At 39.8% G+C, this 24,328-nt stretch overlaps 1 protein-coding gene across 5 annotated transcripts in view; it reads right to left on the bottom strand.

Annotated features, from left to right (window-relative positions):
• Window positions 1–11,652: 11,652 nt before the first annotated feature.
• The window catches only part of ARHGEF28 (Rho guanine nucleotide exchange factor 28), a 316,904-nt gene continuing 304,228 nt past the window's right edge, over window positions 11,653–24,328 (bottom strand). For 2 of the 5 annotated variants that reach the window (XM_074384818.1, XM_074384828.1), the window contains exon 36: window positions 11,653–12,901. In XM_074384818.1, coding sequence (XP_074240919.1) covers window positions 12,732–12,901 — 170 coding nt within the window. In that variant the 3' untranslated portion in view covers window positions 11,653–12,731. The remainder of the gene's footprint in view (window positions 12,902–24,328) is intronic. The other 3 variants (XM_010336522.3, XM_010336523.3, XM_010336521.3) reach the window with 2 other exon arrangements.

The following is a 24,328-nucleotide window of genomic DNA, read 5'->3' on the forward strand; positions in this document are numbered from 1 at the left end:
GCCCCTGGCTCTACTACATCCTATTTAAGCTATTTCTGTGAAGTAGAGAAAATGATGTGGACAAATTTCTTTTTCAGAGGCTAGGATTCTCTCTGGCAGATTCCAGTGGATGAACACGTGTCTAACGAATTCTGGATGAGTTAACCTTAAATCCCTTTTGCCCCCCGTGCACCGCCCCCACCACTCCCACGCTTAGCGGGCACCTTCGGACTGCTCCCCCTGGAGGAACACTTTGGAACTTCAATACAAACCCTGTTGAACGTCTGGAGGCCAAATGTCTGCATTGGCAGCATAAAACCTAACCCTGTTCACGATCAGGGCCAGCAATGAAGCGCTGCCCGCTGGAATTATGCCAGCCATTTCTAGATGCTAATTGGTACTGTGATGCTGCCCAGATGAGTCCATCAGCAGGCTTGTCACTGGCAGTTGTTAGAATTAGCCCACTAAAGCCCTTTCTTACTTTGCAGTCAGGGTTGGAGCCAAGGGTGGGATGGCTGTGCCCGGTGGGCTGCCCAAGGCTGGCAGCCAGTGCTCAGAGCCTCTGGCAATTAGTGCCGTTCCTACAGTTCCCCAGACAATGCCGATGGACCCTTGCCGTTCCTACAGTTCCCCAAACAATGCCGATGGACCCTTGCCGTTCCTACAGTTCCCCAAACAATGCCGATGGACCCTTGTCTTTCATTAAGCTGCTTGAAAGTCAATCTCCTGATGGATCCCAGAGGAAAAGTCAAGGAGGAAAGAGTTTATTTTCAGACACAGTTTAACAGCAACCAACTTAAGTAGTTCCTAAAAAATGATAATTAAATATTTCTCCAAGGAACACATTAAGATAAATACCGTTAAGAGTTATTTCACATAGATCTGTTTAGAAAATGTCCAATTAGGATAATATATACCACATTTAAGGACTGAAGGGACTGTTTTGCTTCACTCCTTTTTGCCATTGTTGATACTTTGTTTCTAAGGGAATGATTTTCTTACATGTTCAGGAGTAGCATACTCTCTCAAGGGAAGTCCTGGGATATCATTGGTATCTTATTTCACCCTCAACTTTGTGAGTCAATGCCTTCTTCACAAGAGTCCAAACTGAAGTGAATTTAGACCGATGAATGGAGCCTGACTGACAAACCTCACTGTCAATCAGTTTTGTGCCTATTGATAGGACGCGTAGAGCAGAGTTGTGCTTTCCTCTCCTTTTAACAAATGAACATCTACTTTTTCTGAAAGGAAACTATAAGGGTTCTTTTGTCCAGTTGATGTTCATTGGGCTTCCAGATGAATATCCCCTGGAATAATTTCATTCCAAAGAATTTAAAGTACCTGGAGGTGATCCTTAAGTTAAAATCCTTTACAAGTCTCACTTCATTAATCTTTGGTGAGAGGGTGAGCTTTATGATGACACCATTTTATGGATGGGGAAAGCTGAAGCACAGGGGTTTGATAGCAACTGAGAAGGGCCTGAGGCTCACTCTCAGTGATGGCTTCTTTCCACTCCACAGCCTTCTGGCTCTGTCATGCCTCACAGCAAAGCAGTCAGCCTCTTCCCAAAAAAGACCATCGATTTCCAAAGGAGGGTAGGTAGTTTAGCTTTCTGACCTGAGTTTTTCAAACCTCCCATGTTTGGCAGGTCAAGGCAGGACCAATCTATTTCTAGTGTCTGAAATACACTGGGAAATTAAACAACCATTAGTGCTTCTGACACACAAAATGCCTACCAGGGTCTTTTCTACCAGGGTCGTCTTCCTGCTCATTATTAAGGCTAATATGAAAATATTGCTATAGTGAGCAGAATAAAAGCACTCTCTGAATGACTTTTCGTCTCAATGCACTGCAAATTCCTGCAGTTCAAATGCAGGAATGGCCTCATCTCCTTTGCTTTTGGCCAGGAAGAGCTCATTTATTACCCATCACCAGGAAGAGCATGGCAGAGCCCTCATTATCTTGGATCCATGCTTTCCAAATCAATCAGCTCCCTGCTACACTGCTGGGCTTTCTAATTTAAATGTCAGCTAAAGTTAGACTATGTTCTTCAAAAATGTCAGAGCCTCGTTAACGTTGGCTTTGTGTTGTCCTGTCTATCACAATGAGGTTGGCAATGTTAAGGAAATTATTTTTCTAAGAACACTTGAAGTAAGGCTCCTCTTTGAATCTTGATGATACTCTTCCTAAAAATCTGCACTCTGGGTAAAAATCAAGATGTTCTATATTACTGGCATCTACACATAGCCACTTTTCAGAAGGTATAAAGGTTTCTAAATGCCTTCTCACTTTTGAATTCATATCGTAACAACTATTTTAAATTTAAGCTGAAATGTGATCAGTGCTTTTCAACAGGCTTTTGAGGTTTGGAAACTGACCTTGGAAGGACTGTCCTACTCATCACAGGACCTTTAGCTTTTCTGCTTCTTCTGTTCACTTAATGCCAGTAATTCTTCCCAGTTACTGTGATGCTAGAGTGCAGAACATGATATCCCAAAGTATGAAAACTTACACCTTAGTGCGCTGAGTACTTTGAACTGGAGGAGACGGGAAGGGCCTCAGAAGCAAGATTTTTCTGATCTTCCCCCACCCTCCCGTCTCCTGCCCCTCTTTCTTCCCCAGGCAAGTCATAGAAACCAGAATTCCTTTTCCCCGAAGGTGAGTCATAGAAACTCCGAAAGCAAGCCATAAAGCCTAGAAAGGTCACTATTTTCCTTTTGTCTTCTCCTTTGAAGATGCTTATTCCAGAGGCGTCCTGCCCCATACCTGGGAAGAAGGAATGCTACGCGGAGAGGGGACTAGGATTAGTGCCTTATGAAAGAAGCCTCAGAGAGGGGCTTTGCCTCTTCCACCATGTAAAGACTCAGCTAGAAGGAGCCATCTATGAACCAGAAAAGGTGCCCTCACCAGACACTGAATTTGCCAGTGCCTTTATCTTGGGCTTCTCAGCCTCCAGAACTACGAACAATAAATTCTGTCCTGTATAAGCTACCCCGTCTGTGGTGTTTTGTTATAGCAGTCAAAAGACTAACAGTGGAATGGTGGATCGTGTCTACAGCACGGTGGCAACAGGGCACTTGGGTACTTTCATCCTCATCCTAACATATGGAAGGACAGAATGGAAGGAAAATGGTAGCTTGGTTAAGTATACTGAAGTGACTTCAAACAGAGTGCGCGTATACAAACAAATACGAATGCAGGCACACACACAGAGAATACATACTGACGTCTGCCAAATATAAAACACTTCTCAAAATTTGATGATTTAGAGGGAAAGTAGATTTCCTTCTTAAATTAACTCCCTGTATTGGCTTGATTTTTATTGGTTTCAAGATTTCCATTGTTGCTCTTTTACTCAAGCATTTAACAGACGTTCCTTCAGAGGCACTGAACCACTGCTGCTTTTTCTCCCACCCCAATTTCCTTTTCACTTCACAAATAGAATATACTTTCTCCTGTATCTGATGTGGTGGGGAGAAAGAAAAGGCAAACAGTTATATTTTAATAAGTCACTCTTCTTATTAATACCCAGAGATAAAGTTGATCACAATGGATTCAAAAGGCAAATAATTCTTTCCGCAGCCTCGCCAAATGCTTTCTCTGATGAGATACATTGGCATCATCCTCAAATTACAAACATAGAATATACAAGATTTAACAGTCCTGTTTAAGGGTGAGTGAACTTTAGGTCGAAGCTGTAGAGGACAATGCGGAAATGAAGAAGCAGACTTACGTTTTCTCCCCAGATCGTGATAAACTCACACTGATCCAATTTGTCCCTGTTGCCCTGTCTCTTTAACTCTCAATAGCACAACTGAAAGATGGCTGAGCTTTAAAATGGAAGAGTGCCGCCTGCAGCCTTCACCTAGTTAAAAAAAAAAAAAAAAGAATTTTTTTAAACTGCCCCATTCATTGACTGAAACACTCACAGAACCAGGCTGTAATTAGTGACATGCAGGGACATGGCAAGATGGAAAAAGTCATGTCTGTGGATGTGCTTGAGTCCTTAGAGGTATAGGAGTTTAACCAGACACATGCTTTAGTTGAGAGTGTGCTCTTACACACACACGCACATGCACGCACACACACAAATACTTGACCTCCCAGGCCACACAACTTCCCACTACATCATTACTTTCTGATTCACCCTGCATGGTCTGTGGGTGAGAAGAGGCCAAATTTAGGCCACCAGGACACTGTCCACTGGAAACAAAGCACCTCTGTGACACTTTTTGATTCAGACAACCCCACCTCCACAGCTTCGAGACAAACAAAAGTGATCATGCCGCAAAAGCTACCAGTTCAAGCAAAATTGCTGCCAACCCAGAAGAAAAGCCTTTAGACGTTTTTAAGCCATTAACTACTTCCTGCCATGGAGGAGGCAATACGGGGACACCACTCACTGGGGCCACTAAGCAGAATTCCAGTGGAACCTAATTCGCTGAATTCAGGTCTAAACCTAATGTTAATAAGTTACTTAAGAAAAAATAGAAATACAGCATTTTAAAAAGGAAAAGATTTAGTTCAAACTGAAACAAATGTTCTCCAAATTAAACTCAAACCAGATTGATGTTTCATTCACTTTCTAATCTTAAAGCATTTCCATGACAATTTCTCCTTGGCATTGGGCAGCCAGTCTCTCTCTATCAATTCACTGATGACAATACTACCAGCGGGTTGGATAACTCACAGAGCTCCAGTCTGCACACTCGGCCTTCCTGCCAGGTAGTTTCAAAACCATTTAAACAGACCAGTTTGATTTTTGAGTGTTCAGACTGATGGGTTGTTTGAACCCACTGATCCAAGAACATGTTTTGGTATATTCCTATGTCTCTTATAAATCAGACCAAAAAAGAAAGAAAGGATGGACTGCTTGGCCATTTCAAGCAATTATTCTGTCTGGCATGGGTGGAGGAGAAAATAGAGTAGTGTCAGCAGAGTTATCAGCAGTGAGTTTCACTGAAGAAAATGTCACATGTCCAGTGCCAAGCACGTCTGTCTGACTGTTTTGTCTCGGATTGTCTCTATTTTTCTTTCTCTCACGTACACACATACCCTCTTTAATTACTAACAGAAAACAGTGCATTCTGCACACTTCACATCTGTTCGAGCCTTAATTAATCCAACTCTCACATAGTCTCCATAGCAACGATACTTAACAGACTCAGATTCCACATTAGAAAACCTTCCTCTAAGTGAGTGACTCAAAATATGGCCATTACAAAAATATGTTTACATTAATTCTGTGTCAGATACAATGAGAACTTTGCACGCAGGGAGTTTGCATGGAAAGATCAAGTTGTATGATCACATTCCGCATCATCATAATAAAAACAACTGCCCCAAACTAGGAACAAAAATTAACATTAATTTTCCAAGCTATTGGAAAAAAAAAAAAAAAAAAAAGAATCCCATTACTACCTTTATGTTACTAGTGATTCTAATGCTACAGAAGATTAATGAGCACAGTTGCCTTGATGGAGCACACAGTTACTGTTTGTAGGGCGGCGAGAAGAAATGGAAGTCTTTAAAAGAACCTCTTCGGGAGGTGTGTTTCCTGAGCTACAGCTCTACAGACCTTAATTAAAAGCCTATTGTCCTTTGCCAGCATCTTATCCAAATCAGAGCTTGTCGGCAGCAGAGAGGTGGACCAAGGCTTTCTAAGGAGGCTGTGAAGCTGCCAAGGGAAATGTCAAGCACATTTCTAAGAGCCTGTTTTAGCTCTGTGGCCTGTGCAGATGCTGTCGTTGTTGCTGGCTATGTTTGTGTTTATATTTGAAGCTGTTATGTTAGAGATTGTAAAAATAAGCACTGGCAACTATGTAGAAAACCTGCTCAGACATTATAGAGGGTGTGGGGGGCTGGGGCAAGTAGGGGTAAAGAGAACATGAAAAAATGAAGCCAGGCATTTACCCCCAAATGGCATTTCAGCCCATATTGGCTTCCATCATTAACTGTTTAACTTGGGTTGCTAACGAAGTAAACCATTCGTCAGAGTTCTAGCGGCTTTCTCCCTCACTGCTTCCTTCTGTGAATAGGCAAACAACCCAAAACCGGCTCAGGAGAGAAAGAAAAGAACTCAGACCAACTCTTGAGTAAGTAAAAATACGTCAGGAGACAAATCAGATCTCATTTATGAAATAAAATGGAGACAATTGAGCTTCTGAACAAGAGGAGAACTTTTTCAAATTTCCCTAGGGACTGAAATTTTGTGGTTCAGGAGACAGTTTAACCCTGGATTGCCTGGGGACAGAGCCAAGTTAAATTTATTGCCAGACCTATGCATAAAAGAAGGGAAGGTGGAAATTGGGGCTCTTGCAGAAATAAGGAACAGTTCTATAATGTAACTATAGAATCTAGTGAAATTAGCAAAGAAAAATGTAATCCTATATTCTTACTGAGATCATTCTTTCTCCTTGGGCAATTGTTATGAGACCCATAGCTGCTGGTAGTATCTAAAACCTTTGACTTTCTGCCTTTCAAAGAGTTTTATTGGTAGACAGACAACTAGAATTCAATTAATGGCATGTTGAAGTTTCTCAGCCACGAAGCTTCTACAGAACCACTGAACCATGATCCCTTGTTACTTCACCCAAAACGATGTTCAGTCATTAAGTTGAACTGACTGCTTTGAACTCACCAGCCAGAGGCAAAGAAATGTAATGGATCATGGTTCTAGTTCTAGTTCTGTCAACTCTTTGATCTCTGATTTCCAAAGACCCTTGTTCACCCTCTCAACAAATAAGTAGCATGAAGCTCTTACTCTGAGCACAGCATCCTAACAGGCTTTGATCTTCGACATCTCTCAGCACAGGAAAAGGAGCTGGACAAAAGTGAAGTTGTGATGCCCCAGCGACTTCGACTCTTGAGCATGCCCGAGCCTGCCTTCTTTCTACCCCATCCCCAGCATACAACAACTGCTGTCACTTTTAGAGTGCTGACTGTATGCCATTTACTGCACTGGGCTTCTTCAAGTAGTTCACAACAGCCCTGCAAGACATGGCTAATATTATTATTATTCTCCTTTCATAGATAAGCAAACTTAGCTCAGAAGCAAGGTTGCAGGATTGTACAGCCCCACGAGGTTCCATTCACATTGGTCTCTACGAGCATGTGTGCTCTGGAGCATGAATAGTGCCCCCTGGTGGTGTGCAACCCTGTGGCCCTGAGAGAGATCCAGTAGGTAGGGCCAAGTCTGTTTGACTTTTCCATATTTTTTAACTGCCTCTTTCACACTGATGGAGGGACATCTGTGCATGAGAGGCAGTCAGGAAAGAAAAGAGTTAACTCTGTATGTCAATCAAGATAATTCTGGAGTCTTCCATGTGTTCCCTTCCTTTTATTCTTTTCCATTCTCCACACAGCCCTAGGTGGTATTAAAACAGGGAGCTATGTGCAGCATCAGGGTTGGATAAAAAAATAAAGCAGAAGGGCCGGGCGTGGTGGCTCAAGCCTGTAATCCCAGCACTTTGGGAGGCCGAGGCGGGTGGATCACGAGGTCAAGAGATCGAGACCGTCCCGGTCAACATGGTGAAACCCCGTCTCTACTAAAAATACAAAAAATTAGCTGGGCATGGTGGCGCGTGCCTGTAATCCCAGCTACTCAGGAGGCTGAGGCAGGAGAATTGCCTGAACTCAGGAGGCGGAGGTTGTGGTGAGCCGAGATCACGCCATTGCACTCGAGCCTGGGTAACAAGAGCAAAACTCCGTCTCAAAAAATCAAAATAAAAATAAAAAAATAAAGCGGAAGAGCAACATAAGCCTGTCTCTTTTTTTCTCCACTTATAATCTTGCCTTGTGGGTTTTCATACAAGTCATCAATCTACCCCATTGGCAACCTCCTGGTCCACTCTGTTCTAATAAGCATCTTCAGGTAATCCCAGGGCACCTTTTGCTCTTAATTTCTTGTGCTTTGGGATCAAACAGGAAGATACCCAATTGCCCATTTGACCAGAACCTACATTGCTTTATGTTAGAGGTGGATGTGGAAAGGTGAGGGAATGAGGGAATGTTTGGTTACAATTTAAGAGTATAGCATCCCCGGGAAAAGTCCACTCCATAGCCTGGAACCTGATCAGTTACCAAGGAGGGCAGGGATGAACTTCCATGTTCCCACACTTGATATATAAGAGTGCCTGAGGCCGGGCGCTGTGGCTCAAGCCTGTAATCCCAGCACTTTGGGAGGCCGAGGCGGGTGGATCACGAGGTCGAGAGATCGAGACCATCCTGGTCAACATGGTGAAACCCCGTCTCTACTAAAAATACAAAAAACTAGCTGGGCATGGTGGCGCGTGCCTGTAATCCCAGCTACTCAGGAGGCTGAGGCAGGAGAATTGCCTGAACCCAGGAGGCGGAGGTTGCGGTGAGCCGAGATCGCGCCATTGCACTCCAGCCTGGGTAACAAGAGCGAAACTCCTTCTCAAAAAAAAAAAAAAAAAAAAAAGAATGCCTGAAAGAGGCAGAGACAGATGGACATTCTCATTGGACACCTTAATCTAGAGGGGAAGAAGTCATTCTAGGTATCTCCGAATGTAGGCCGCAGTGTCTCTCACGGATTTTGTTTCAAACCTCCAGACTTTGGCTCAGGTTTCCCTCTGTCTTAGTCCACTTTCTGTTACTATAACTGAATATCTGAGACTGGGTAATTTATTTGAAAATGTTAGTCTTACAGTTCTAGAGGCTGGGAAGCCCGAAAGTGTAGTGTTGGCGTCTGATGAAGACCTTCTTGCTTCATCATAACATGGCAGAATGTATCATATGGCAAGAGGGCAAGAGCATGCATGTCAGCTCAGGTCTCCCTTCCTCTTCTTAGAAAGTAACAAAGTCCCATCATGGGGGTCTCACTCTGATGACCTTATCTTATCCTATCCTAACTATCTCCCAAAAACCTCACATTAAGTTTCCAACAAATAAAATTTGAGGACACATTCAAGCCATAGCATTTTTCTTGCTTAGAATGTCTTTCCCTACTCTCACTCTCTATCCTTCAAGCCCCAAGCATCTTCTTTAGAACAACTTCCTCCATTCCACATATTACTAGCCCCCCGTGTGCTCTTCCCATGAGCCCTTTAGCAAGCTGTACCTCTCTATATCATTTTTTGCACCTCTCTACTTTAGGATCATTTGTTCATGTGTTGGTCTTCTCCAAAAGCTTGCATGCTTATTCATCTTTATTTTTGTCCCGAAAGGCCAAATTGCTTGGCCTTTAGCAGACTGTCAATAAATGTTTACTGAATACACGAGTTAAGAGGAGATTTAGAAATGCAAGTAAGTTGAAAGCTAACTTTCAACTTACCTAACTTTCCCCAGTCTTAAGTCTAGCAATCTCCAGACATTTGAATTTTCTATTCACTTTTTCTGGCTATGCAGAAGCAATCTGCCTAAAGACTGGGACTAGACTGAGCAATTATTAACAGATTTTTTTTTTTTTGAGATGGAGTTTCACTCTATCACTCAGGCTAGAGTGCAGTGGCGCGATCTCAACTCACTGCAACCTCCTCCTCCTGGGTTCAAGTGATTCTCCTGCCTCAGCCTCTCAAGTAGCTGGGATTACAGGTACATGCCACCATGCCAGGCTAATTTTTTGTTTTTTTTTTTGTTTTTTGTGTTCTTTTCAGTAGAGACAAGGTTTCACCATGTTGCCCAGTCTGATCTCGAACGCCTGAGCTCAGGCAATCAGCCTGCCACGGCTACCCAAAGTGCTAGGATTACAAGCATGAGCCACTGAGCCCAGCCTATTAACAGATTTTTAAAAATAATAATAATGGCAAGCATATATTGAGTGATTACTATGCCCTAAGTTCTATTCTAAGCGTATTGCGTATATTAGTCATTTAATTCTTGCAACGATTCCATAAGGTAGTCATCCCTGTTTTATAAATAAGAAAATGGGAACAGAGAGAGGTGAAGTAACATGCCAAGGACATACAACGAGTCAGTGGCAGATGTGGTTCCAGATCCATATTTTCAATTCTTATGCTCTGCTGCCTCTCAGTGAGAGAGACAAAAAGGACCGGACATCAGCAATCTCAGGTTGGTTCTCAGTTTGAAAGGTGGTCCTAGGTCACAGGAAGAAAAAAAACATATTCCTCTCTACTTCTTTGTCACTCTATGATTTAATTATCCTCACATTCTTTACCTTACATAACACACACACACACAGCAAGTCCTCTGCTGCAAGGGCTGTTACCCTTTTCTGAATGAACAGGGCTTCAGCTGTGAGTGGGCTGGGAAGTGTTGCACGATTCCAGGAGTGATATAGTCCTGATGAAATGCAGAGTAGCTTGGACTCTAAATGAAATGGTGAATAAATTCATATACAGCCTGGAAGGACAGAGCAGAAACATTGCTTTTCTTTCTAGGACAAATCTCTAAAGGATTGAATGCTTCCTTTAAGCTCTTACCTTGGTGAGAAAAGTAGGTCCTTTTGGGAAAATTCACTTATGATCCTGGAAAATAGGATGGTCAGCTTTTAAGATTAGTAAATTTGTGCTAGAGTCACTCTGTGACTCTGTCTTGAGACCTTAGTCTGTTTGGGTTACTATAACAAACTAGAATTTTAGGGCTACATAAACTGGGTGGATTACACACAACAGAAACTTTTTTCTCAAAGTTTGAAGGCTGGAAAGTCCAGGGTCGAGGTACCAGCAGGTTCAATATCTAGTGAAGGCCCACTTCCTGGTTCATGGAAGGTGTCTTCTTGCTGCATCCTCCGCATGGTGAGGGAGCAAAAGAGCTCTCTAGTGCCGCTTTTATAAGGGCACTAATCCCATTTGTGACGGCCCCATCCTATGATCTAGTCATGCTCTAAAGGCCCACCTCCTAACATCAATGAATTGGTGATTAGGTTTTCAACATATAAATCTAGGGGGACACAAACATTCAGATCATAGCAGGATCTGAGTTCATTCCATAATGGGGATATGGTGAAAAGGAAGAACTTAAAGGAGAAAGCTTTGAAATGTAGTTCTATGCCATTGAAAAGTCATGATATTAAATAAGAGAATTGCCCAGAGGAACCTATGAATATAGGTACTTAAAAAATGCTCAGGCTTTCCCAGAGGAACTGCATGCAGACCTGTTTTGCACGTCTTATAAATCCACTGAGCTCGCACATTTTTAAGGAAAGAACCCCATGAGGATTTTGAACATCTTGACATATTTCCACTATTTCTATATATAAGGTCCTGAAGAAAGGAAAGATATTTATAGTTACTGGAGAAAGGATTTAGATAGAAATATCTATGTACTTTTCATTCAGGAGATAAAGGATTCTGGACTAGACTTTGTTGAAGAGAGGAAAGACAGATCTTTCTAGATGTCTTTAGGAATGGGAGATGCAGGTTGTAATTGAAGAGTTCCACTTAGAGGTGAAGTGATTGAATAGAAGTTTAATAAGTTATATCCACTCTGTGAAAAGATCAGTCACTGAATTTTTAAATGTAATTGTGACAAAAATAGCCAGAAGCAGCAGAAGTCAGAAAAAGACTGCCCCGTGAAGGGGCTTTTTTTAAAAAAATTAGGATTTGACTTGCTGAAGTAAAAAAACAATGTAGATATCCAACTTAACAACTTTAAGTAGGGAGAAAACTATTGGGATCGGGTTTGTTGGTTTTCTTTCTTTTTTTGTTTTTCCATTCCTATCACATCTCATTCCTAGTAAGTGCTGCATTTCTGAATGAATCTGATAGTCTTCCTTTATTTTCACTTTTCATGAGGGGAGATTATATGTTGTGTGTTACCATGGTCCTACACATAATGTTAACATTACAAAGTAAAATAAGGTAAAAGATATTTATTGACACCCAAATACACAAGTATTTCTGAACAAGATGAAAATATCTTCTGGTTTCTCACACCGAGAGCCATACTACACGGAAGGCAGGATATGCCAGTTTTCCTTTGTGGAAAAGTGTATCCAGGCAGCCAGCTTCATGAGGAGTGGGCAGTTTTGCCCTTAAAAAACTGCAGCGAAGGGTTCTTTCCAGGGAGTGGTAGTTGGTACTCCAGGTGTCGGCAGGAACAGGCCAGCTGATAGATGTGAGCGCTCCAACCAAGTTCACTATTCACATCAAAATGACATGCTGGGGGCTCTGGGCCTCTGGGCCTTGTTAAAAGATGATGCTGAACTGCATCTTGAAACCTCACCAGCCTTAGGCTTAGGTCTTAAGCAAGTCTGGACTGTATCCCTGGCTCAGTGACTGACCAATCACAGCAGGTGCCCAGTTGAATAGTGACTGTAACAGATCACCACTTTTAATGTTCCCAGAAGAAATGAGCACATAAAAAGTAGCTGAGAAAAGCCCTTTCCCACATCCTCCTCTGCCTATGTGGGCATTGAGGCAACTGCCCTGACTGTGAAAGTTCACCCCTTGTGAATATCACTCTTTAAATCTAAATTGCTTCATTGAGATCTTAAAAGGAATCTTGTAAGCCAGATGACTGAGTAGAAGATTTGACATGGAATTTTACCCTAGAGTCTAACAACTTTTAAAATATTTCTGCTTATTCTAGTTAGTTTCTCCTCCAGAAATCTGAAATTAGATGTGAAAAGTTAAAGATTATACAAACAGGGCTGCTTTCAATAATTTAATTAGACTCATGCCAAAAACTGAACTTGCAGGAAATATTAAATATTATCCTTAAAGTAATTTGGACACAGACGATCACACATACATAAGGAGTGGAAAAAAAAAAATAGTTTCTCCCAAAAGTGCCAGTGTTTTGTTTTGTCTGGAAAAACGACAACACAATTAGAGGTAAACAATATTTTCTTTGGCTCCATCTCCAGTTTCCCCATCTTGTCTGGTCATCATCCTTGTCTGTAGATTTAGCTTTGCTTCTGTTATAAACGCCTGCAGCTGAGGGCGGTGTGAATTTGAATCACGGGGGGTTGGGGGCTCAGTCTGGGAAGTGTCCAAATCTGCAAAAAAGAGACAGCACAGGTTACAGGAGCCCGCCTGAGATGGACAAGGCGGATGTCTTGGAGTCAGAGTTCTCTAAGATTAGGAAACACAGTGCCCATATAATCAGCCACAGAGAATGGCCAAGCCCAAGGAGAAAGGAACATAATCTGTATCAAATCATTTCATCAATATCATTAAGATGTGTTCAAGTGTGTGCACAAACATCTCCTATGACTAAATACGGGTTACCATTCATGGAATTTTAAACCACTTCTACTGCTGGAAAAGGGATGCCCATTTGTTTTTAAAAATGGGCGAAGATCAGGGAAATACAGTACGTACTCCAGGTATGTGTAAATCAACTCTGTTTGCTTCTGCAGAGCACCTTCCTTCAAAATATCTGTAAGTCAAGAATTGACTTCAAGCCTTAAATAATGTATCTGGCACTTTACTGATGTGGGCAAGGGGTGGGGGGAAAAAGGGAAAGAATCAAGGAGACCCCCTAGACTCACCATTAAACTGTTAATAACAAATCCATTAATACTACACAAAGTACTTAGCAAGAGCAGCCAGGTTCCTAGGGAAAATCAAGCCAATGTCAGCTCTGACTGGGTTTGATGTTTTCTAGTTACCTAGCAACAGCAGGACACCGTATTCTCCCTCTTTCTGGTGAAATCCTCTAATATAATGGTTTCGAGGAGAGACAAAAGGGAGGCTTGATCTGAAGAAGACACTTGCTGCAAACCACTTTCCCTGCACTGACCGCTCCCAGTCAGGTTCGGCCATATGGCAAAATTATAAATAACCAGCCTGCGTTGGAGCAAAACCTTGAGTAGGAAAGGAAGTCCCAGTGGGAACGGAGGGCAAATAGCTCTGGGGCCCACCTGCTCTTCTTTCAGTCATTGAGAAGAGGCCACATACACACCTACTATGGACTTATAACAATTAAAATTTTAAAAAATTTAAGGAATGTAAAGAAAAACAAAGAGGCCATTGTAACCCTCACCACATTTTCTTCAAAGCCTCTATGATTTAGATGGAAACACACACCTGCGGACATTCTAATGACACAAATGCTTGTGGCCTTTGCCCTCCTGACACGGACCTTTGGTTGCTAGAGAAGGTAGTAAGCAAGCTTTAGCCAGAATGAAAGGAAACTGTCCCCATAAAGATCCATCTTTGGGGACATGGTGGCTTTGACACACCTCATTTCATCCCGTCTTCCAGTAGGAGGTGGGTCAATGCAGGAGGAGCAGCCAGGGCCACAGGAGCAGGCAAAGGTTCCTGGAGGAGCCGCGCCAAGGCTGGACTGTGTCTCTGAAGTAAAGGGGGACCCTCAGGGCAGGGGAGAGGGGAGAGAGAGGTAGGGAGGCACGGGAGTGAGGCTGCAACCACGGCTCTGCTCAAAGGCTTAGCCCTTCCCTGAGGCTGTAGATACCAACAGCTACAAAGCTGGATTCTACTGCCCCTGATTCTAAATGCTGTACCTCAAATACCAAGAACCCACTAACAAGTGAAACCGTAACTGTGCAAGACGCCTCTAACAGCCACCATTTACAGATGGCTTTCTCTGAGCACAAAAATTGTCCCAGGTCTTTTACATTTGTCATCTCTCTCTCAGCCTAAAAATGCTAAATTTACAAGCTGGGAAACCGAGGCTCAGGCTAGTGAAATTCTACTTCACATGATGCAGCTAGAAAGTGATCCAGATCTGAGCTCAGAGGTCGGCTGCCATGTCATGACGTCTTGCTCAAATGATCAAGTCTCTTGTGCTTCTCATTTCTCTCTGTGCTGAAAATGGCTTGGCCATCTTTTCTGAATTAAGAGATTCTCAATGTTTAATATTTTCCCTCCCTTAAATACTACATTTTGAAGAGTGACTTGCAAAAAAAAGAAGACGATGAAGAAGAAAGCAAAAGCAAAACAAACAAACAAAACCCAGGCATATTGAGCTTCTCAAAACTGACACACCAATTGTTATAGAACTAGGAACCTCCCTTAATCAAGCAAACAAAAATATTCCCAGGCAATGATTTCCTTGTGAGGGCAACATTACAAATCAACCTGGAATGCTCTGAATCCTATTTTACCACATTGGGAGCCAAAGCATGCCTGTGGTCACAACATACAAACACACTTCCAATTCCTTTTCCCAGCCATCAACTGAAGCCATTTCACCTCTAAATACATATATGCACCGTTAAATTGCTGCTGTTTAATTTTATATCACTTCAAAAACATACCCCTAAATTTTCATCCAGCAGACTGAACAGGTCACCTAAGCCACCTTAAGCTTCCTTGCCAACAGAAGAGCCAGCCAGGGCACAAAAATTACTACTTTGAGGATGAAAAAATCATCCAGTGAAAGAGGCAGCTGGGAAGTGATTGCTGACACATCTGACAATGCCAGACACACGGGTGGACCTTAACCTATGTAGGTTTCCTTCATCTGGAGTGTGAAACATGGAGCAAAAAATTCAAAACACTGATATTTTGAGGTACCTGGAAAGTCCCCTTAATGGCTTCAAGAGAAGACGTGTTTAAAAATAGCCAAAGAATTGAATGTATATTAGAAATAATTCTTTTTTCTTAAGTTACATTGCATGCTTTAGTTCGGGAAGACAGAGCCTCAAGAATGAATAGGGATGGGGATGGCGAGGGGTGTGTGTGTGTGTGTGTGTGTGTGTGTGTGTAAGAGAGAGAGAGTGTGTGTGTGTGTGTGTGTGTAGTGTAGAGGTTTAATCAGAACTTTTTCAAATAAGAATAAAAATATAGAAGAAACACATTTCTAGGTGAGAGCTTGTTGTGCCCTAGGGTGAACAGCCCATGTTGTAATTCCAGATGTATTACTGGATGTGGTTGTGGTTGTATGTCACCTGGACAGGAACTCAATTTCCTTCTCCGTGTTCCTTCTTGGTTTTTACCTGAACTATGTAGGCAAGGTCAGACAGTCTGTCTTTGAAATTAGAAACCGTTGGGTGATTTCTGATTTTGTTACTCCATTTCAACTCTGAAAGAACCAGCACAGCAATTGTGTATTTCTCAAGGCCAGCCACCTTTTTCCACACTTTTTACCCTAGAGAGCATGATCATCATACAGAACCCTAAACTGAAAAAACATTTGTTAATATTAAACCTCACTGACTCAGAAAGCAGAATTCTTACTAGGCAAAATTAATCATCCAGTTTCATTTGTGATCGAATTGCCTGTAAATCAGTGGACATAAAAATGTAATAACTTATTTCTAATAAGCAAGGCATAGTTATACAATCAAAATTTGGTCAAATAAAAACCAAATACTATCATAATGAAACAAAAATTCGAACTATTAAAAATCTTTCAGCCAAGTATCTCAACACAATTTTGCCTCTTGATATAAAAGCAATAATTTGATCCCTATCGTTATCTCTGGAAACTAAACAGAGTGAGCATTATTAACCTTTAGAGTAAATAAGCTAAAACACATAAAAGCCCCAAAGCCTGACTAAACCAAGTAGAAAAGTACGATCTTGGTTGAGGGTTTTTTCTGCTTACGTAACTGAGCTTTGGTTCACAAACTAAAATTTCAGCCTCTGCAGGAAATTTAGACTTCCTCACATTATGAGGACATCAGTGGGGGGTCTAAGTTAGTCTCCTAACATGGTTTCAAATAATTACAGGTATCCATATGGCTGGCAGCATTCTTTTTCCTTGTGGGTATATGGGGCAGGAAATACTGAGACTGTCAAGAGACAGGCCTGCAGACAGCACCAATATCCAGAGAAAGTTCCGTAAATCTCCCAGTATTTAGCCCTTAGGTACAACCTGCTAGTTGACACTCAAACCATTTTCACACTTTTCTCTGTTTACCCAATATTGACCTTCCTAACAGTGAAGAGAAATCAGCCTTCCCTCCATAGGCTTGCCATTATCATCATTCTTTTGAGCCAACCGACTAATTGGCTATTTTCAAGACCAGGCTATAAACTCAGTGCATAAAATGCAACTACGCGTCATATTTAAAATGAACAAAGTGACTGGGCATGGAAGTTCACACCTGTAATCTCAGCACTTTGAGGGGCCAAGGCAGGAGGATCACTTCAGGCCAGGAGTTTGAGACCAGCCTGGGCAACACAGTAAGACCCTGTCTCTACAAAAAAATAAAAGTAGAAATAATAAAATGAACAAAGTTCCTCCTAAACTGTGAAGTGAATAAACTATTTTAAATCACAGGGTAAAATGTAATCTTAGGCAAGTCATTGTCCCTCTCTAGGCTTCAGTTCATGAAGGACTGGACTGAAATTATCATTAAGGCCTCTTACACTTCTTATGTGTGAAATTTTACATTTGTATTTGGGCTCAGTGATTCACCAAATAATATTCTGGAGGTACACACACAAAAAGAGAATGCATTTTTCAATGGCTTTATACTTGAGAAACACAACCAAATTCATTACCTGAAGTTGTACTTCAAAATCATGTTTTTAAGGTAATTGCCACACTTGTCCCAGCACTATACCTTCAAGTCTTCTTCAGAACAGATGTTTAAAGTGAGCCGACACACAATTCTCAAAAGACAGTATTTGCAAAGTTAACTAATGAGTAGATGAACAGCAAACTTAAGAGTCGTTTGTCATGAAGAACATGTCTGTGACAAGTAGAAAAGGGTTGTCTTATGATTTTAAAATATTTAGTTAATGTAGCCTTTGCCTTTTTCTGAATTTTCTGCTGAGAAAAGCATCACGATCCTGATCTTTGTTAAATGAAAGTTTTATGTAAATCTAAATGTATCAGTATCACTTTCATCATAAACATCTACTGTCAAGGTCTGAATTTAGCTCACCAGTGCACCCCATGGCCAGGCACCCAGAAGCTCAGGGCTGCACAAAGCATATTTAGTCTTTCATTGAGAGCACTGATGACGCACTGTTCAGTTTTCTCCCTGCCTTATCCCAGTCCATCCTCAACGAAGGTCACAAAAAAGAACTTCGTGTCTTCTGAGTCTTGGCTCTATTGTTGTTTATTTTAATCATGTGCCTGACTTGTACTGCTTATGACTAAATCCCTTGTGCATGTTCCTACATCCAAAATTCACACTTTCCCAGAATAACTAAACTTCAAAAAAAAAATGTTTTCTCATTAATGTTCCAACTCTGCAAAATAAGTTGTATTCCCTATTTAGTGGTTGATTCATAGTTACCCCTGAAACATTTAAAAAATCGTTTCCTGATGGCATTACTGGCAATCCCTATTTTTTCTCAGGAGCATTAATGCACAACATTTTTTCTTCTAATGGAAAACATTTATTGTACAGAACTTGAGGTTCAGAGCAAAGAAAAATTTGTCTCTGTCCCTAATTTTGTGCAACTCAATTTTCCATAATGAGCCATAAATAGGATGTGAGCCTCTAGCATGAAAACCAGTCTAGAGTTGATATCTGAAGCAAACACTCTAAATTAGCATTATTCCCTTTTCTTTTCTTCATATACCAATACTGCATCTGAAATAAAACAATTGAAGTGTGCTTTGGGGTGGGCATGTGTTTGTGTATGTATGTGATACGTATAATACATGTAGAAATGTGTAATGTAAGACAGAAAATTGTATCAATTTTTTAAGTGGTGATTGTGAGAGCTGAACTGTAATCAGTACTTAACATATTTGGAATTGTCAATATGGGCTATGTAAGTAATGCTGAGAAGAAACAGAAATGAAAGCAATTGATACAATGAAGATGAGATTATATTAACAGGATATATTATATGGTACATCAGTCCTCTCTGCCATCTGAACTTTGATTTGCTCTCAGGCTCTTCCTTCCCCTAAGAAGAAGGCAACTGTTAGGGAGCCCTGACCTTCAAATCACAAGCCCCCAACAGGAGTATGGGGCAAATAATCCTACTTTTCTGTCTTTCTTGGGATGCATTTCAAAGTACGTTTCTCTAAACAAGATGCCAATAGGTATTGATGATAAAAGAATGCAGTGGTCAAATAAATTGATGAAATTCTGGGTAAATCAAGTTTGTTTAATCAACAGATCTCTCAGAACTTTAATAGGCTCATGTGTATTATAAATCTCTCAGAGCAAAAAGCAGTAGGCAGCATCCCCCAAACTCAGAGCTTTTTCTCATAGCATACCCTACAGCACTGTGTTCCATGTAACCTAGTTGGAGAATAGAGCATTCAAGAATTAGAAGCCTATTAAAGATTAAGAAAGGGAAAATAAATGGTCAAGATACCAGAACAAATCAAGAGTGAGAAGCTGGAAATAGGTGAGCTTTTCCAAATTCAGAATCTTATAAATTCTATATGTAACATCTATATTAGACCCAAGCAGTAATCATCAATGGCTACTAAAATCATTAGGAAAAAAGCTGATGTGAAACTTTATAACAGACAGATCAAGCTGACAAAATCTGAACCCAAAGATCAATGTTAATATCACAAAAAGAGAAACAGACATTGTGTGCCAGGTGATGAGATGCAATTTACAACACTATCTACGTATATTTTTTTCATGTCAAAAAATAAAGCCTGCATCTAATCAAATATGTATTCCCAGCTACCAATTTACAGGACATATAGGTCCAGAAGAATATTTCAAATGACACAATAGGAATGCCATCAGTAAAATCCAGAATGTGGGGAATATTTCAGGAAAAAAAAATCAGCTGATCTTTTCCACACACACACACACACACACACAAATACAGCCCTTATGACTCAAGAAGCATTTAATACAATAAGAAAGAAACCCAACCCAGTCTTTTTTAACAATTATACATTTTTTAAAAGGAGGCAAGAGAACTTTAGATTAAAAGAGACTTAACAGACATACCAACCAAATGCAATATTGAAATTATTTGGATTCCAATTCAAACAAACTGAGGGGAAAAAAATCTTTGAGACAATCCAGAAAAATCCAAGTACTTGAGAGCATGATTTTAACAACTGCTAATTTTTTTTAAGATGTGATGATCATATTGTGGTTATGTTAAAAGGGAAAAAAAAGTCCTTATTTAGAGAAAGACATTGAAGTATTTCGGGATAAAATGATAGGATGTCCCGGATTTACTTTAAGATAGCCCAAAGTGAGAGAAGAGAGAAAAAGCACTGAACTAAGATTGGGTTCACTAAACAATTCTCTCTACTTTTGTCTAGGTTTGAAAATTTCCATAATAACTTTTAAAAAGTTGATAGGCTTCCATATATTTTGACTACAATATTATAAAGGGTTCTGTTATTCCAACGGTCTAGCTTCTATATATCTAATATAAATGGAACACTGGGACAATAAATTAGAAGCCTCATCTGGATGCCAAGTATGGTCACAACTGTATGACAAATCACTGGCTAGGGCATGTATGGATTTATATCTATTTAGAAAGAGACACAAATTGTGTGAACCTACACTATAAAATGGATACGGTTCATTTGAGTTTATAGCTATCCATTAAAAACAAAAAGATAGATTCAGGTATGGTCTTTGCTCTTGCCTAGAAAATCTAATAACATCTTCTACGTAAAATGGAATTCAAGAAATATTTCATCTTATAGCCTGGATGTATCTGTCCCTAGAAATAAGTTGATAAGGTTTTCTTGGAATTTGGATTTCTATCCTCTAGTCTTTTAAATTTAAGTTCATTTTAAGCTTAAAAAGTCATATTTAAGAAATAGGAAATAAAAGTAGTATAACTAGTCCAAAACTATCAAAGTAAATTTCAGGTCATAATCATAGTAGGTTTCAATGCGTATTGCCAAATGAATTAGTGAATACTTAATTTGAAAATTCTAATATAATTTAGAGTCATGGCAAATCACTAATTTGGAATTCTTATGTTTAGAAAGGATATTAAAATTTCATTTAGTCTAATCCTGGTGGTCTTAGCAGAAACAAACTGAAAATCTAGTCAAGATAAGATTTCATTGCAAGGCTTCTCCTGTTCAGCCACTACCATTATTTGCCCTCGGGTAATAACTTTATCTAGAACTTCCATTTCCTTATTTGTAAACGTAGGCACTTAAACTAGATAGCAGTCAGCCCTCCCTCAGCTTTTTCCCACCATGATACTCAGGATGACATTCACTCCCACAGATTTAACCAAATTATAGGCTATGTCACAGATGAAACAGGCTGTAAACTATTAATAATTCCTAGGCTAAAGCAGTCCCTTCAAGCTCTTCACTCCATGAAAAAGTATGTCAGAATAAAGTGAGGGAGAGAACTGTTATTATGAGGACAAACTAGAATTTTCTCTAATTTATAATGACACATATTAAACTTTAGGAGTTCACAAACTTTAGTCATTTATTATTTCTAACATAGTACTTGGGCCATTTCTCATTACTGATAAAAAATGCATATTCTTGAACTGAAAGCTTTCAAGTTAACTTGTCTGTATAATTAAGAGTGGACACATTTGAAACTCTAAAATCTGCTGTGAGTCAGAAAAAACTTTTATGAATGGGAAATTCATAGAAGGGGGAATCTAAACATCCAATAAAAATGAAATGATGTTAAATCTCATTGGTAATCAGAGAAATATGAAAGAATGAGTTACCATTTCATACCCAGCATATGGGCACATTTTAGAAACCTAACAATGCTACGTGCTGGGTAGGATCTGGAGGAACTGGAGTTCTCATATCTTGCTAATAATAGTCACACTGTACAACAACTTTGGAACAAAATCAGTCATCCCTGGAAATACTGAAGACATCCTCACCACTTCTGCGTGTTATAGTTGAAATGAACTCTCATTCATGTGACTAAGGAGATGAGCATAAAAGGATGTTTACTGATCTTTACTTCTAACAGGAAAAAATTGGTAAGATCACCTAAATGCTCCTTAGTAATAAATATGCTAGAATGTTTTCATTAAAGAGAAATAACACCTAGCAGTTTAAAATGAGCAAGTTTGGGTCACATGTATGAATATGCATTCTGAGTGAAAAGCACTAAGTTGCAGAACATATATATATATTGAAATGGCTACATAAGTGTTTAAAATTAAGATATTTTGCTTTTATATATAAATATGTAGCAATATTTTAAAATGTAGCAGTAGCATAAAAACATACTGTGGAAATCCTATCCACCGATTTTAGTATATTTGTTAACTAAGTAGGAGAAAAAAAGGAAAAGATATGGGTAAGAGACTTAAGCAATATCTAACATTTCTTTAAAAAAGCAAAAAGGCAACGATCTGAATACGGCAAAATAGAAATATTTGTTAATTGCATGTCTAATACCTATTTTCTACACTTTAAAAATTGTCAAAATTAAAACCTTTATATTAAAAAATGTACTAAACTACAACACACAATTGTGTGGTCTTTATTTGGATCCTGAGTCAAAAACAAACTGGAAAAAGTATACACACATATCACATTTGTGAAACAACTGCCAATCTAAACATACGAGTATATGTTGATATTCTGGAATTATTGTTAATTTTTCCAACGTGTGATAATGATTTTAAAAAGAGAGCCTTATCTTTTAGAGACATATACTGAAATGCCTATGGATGAATAAATGCTTACAGATGCTGATTAAGATCCACTTCAAAATAATACAATGTGTATTGGGGTAGGAGTCTAACTGAAACACAATTAGGCATAAGTTCTCGATTTTTGAAGTTGAGTGATAAGAACATGAGCGGTTATTTTATTCTAATTTTGTATGTGTTTAAAATTGTCCATAATACAATCAGGTAGACCAGAAATACGTCAAATTCCATTTGTAAATAATCAAAACAAATTAAGATATTCAATCTTGGAGTTCCTGTTAAGAAGTAGGGCGTTTTTATGAGTGTGCTGAATTAAATGACATATAGGTCATCAGCCTCAAGAATAGGGTAATATTTTTATGACACTGAATTTCTCTTAAGGATCTACAGACCAGGACTTCTAAGTACCTTGGCAAAAAAAAAAGCCAAGTTTCTGAGGAACTGCCTGCCTCACAACCCTACCCACACTAAGAGTTATGCCTCTCATTTTGCTGAGAGAAGAAAAATCAAATTCATTTCTCTGCCAGCTGAGTAAGGCAGGAAATCAACCTAGGAATTTTAATGCTGCATTTACTTCTTACTGGTTCAGTAGAGGGGAAAACAGCTGTTAAAATTCTTAGGCACACAAGACACTATGTTTTTCTTTGAGCCAGAGAAGAAGGCAAGCAATTAAACCTAACACACCCAAGCTAATTAGTTCTACCTGCTTCTTAATAATTATGTTATTACCAGACTTTAAAAAAAAAATGGCAACCAATTCTTTTTAATTTTTTTATTTTGTTTGAGAAAGAATCAGACTCTGTTACCCAAGCTGGAGTGCAGTGATGCGATCTCAGCTCACCACAACCTCTGCCTCCCACGTTCAAGGTATTCTCCTGCCTCAGCCTCCTGAGTAGCTCGGATTAAAGGCACTCACCACCACACCTGGCTAATTTTTGTATTTTTAGTAGAGACAGGATTTCACCACATTGGCCAGGCTCTTGGACTCCTGACCTCAAATGATCCACCCGCCTCGGCCTCCCAAAGTGCTGGGATTACTGCTAAGGCCTACAAATAAGTGCTTTTTCCTCTTTATCAACTACGAAATTATGAGATGTCAAAGAATCTACTGGCCTATTCTAGTTTCAGAAATTGCTATTCACAGTATTCGAGACAGCATAAAACGATTTTTTAAAATAAGAAACATTATTTTTGTAATTCTTACTTGTTTGAAATGAGATTTGCTAAAAAATCCTGAAACATTTTTCCCAACGACAGCCACAGCCTTGCGTTTATGTCACTCATCAATGACTGTAATCATAAAAGTACAACATAATATACAGTGTTTTGTTTAGTGCAGATATTAATACTCTTGGGTGTTCTTTTTACATGTAAGTTTAAGAATAAAGTTCCCTCTTCCATATTTCTAGAAATTAAACATTTTTAGGAATTATACAATTATAAAATTGGCAGTTTGTAAAACAGAAGAAAAATTAGGACCTTTAAGTATCAAAACAGCAATCAAAAGAGAACATAAACCCAGGTGTGGTGGCTCATGCCTGTAGTCCCAGCTACCAAGGAGGCTAAGGCAGGAGGATCACTTGAGCCTAAGAGTCTCGGGCCAGACTGGGCAACCTACTAAGACCCAGTTTCATGATAAACTGCTCTATTCCTTTACTCCTTGGAGCCATCTTTCCCTATGGAGATGACTTTAAATTGTGTTGCACATACAAATGACATACAGCAACAATTTAGCTTTTAATATCTGTGCTTCCTGACATCTGACCTGTGACTAACACTGAATCCTAAAGAAAGCTTTTTTTTTTTTTTAAGACTGTCTTCTTTTGTCATACAAACAAGTGCAGTGATGCGACCACAGCTGACTGCAGCCTCCCAGGCTTATGTGATCCTCCTGCCTCAGCCCCTCGAGTGGCTAGCACTACAGGTGCACTCCACCATGCCAGGCTAATTTTTTG

This window comes from Saimiri boliviensis, chromosome 1, assembly GCF_048565385.1.
Source record: "Saimiri boliviensis isolate mSaiBol1 chromosome 1, mSaiBol1.pri, whole genome shotgun sequence".
NCBI classification, from domain to species: domain Eukaryota; kingdom Metazoa; phylum Chordata; class Mammalia; order Primates; family Cebidae; genus Saimiri; species Saimiri boliviensis.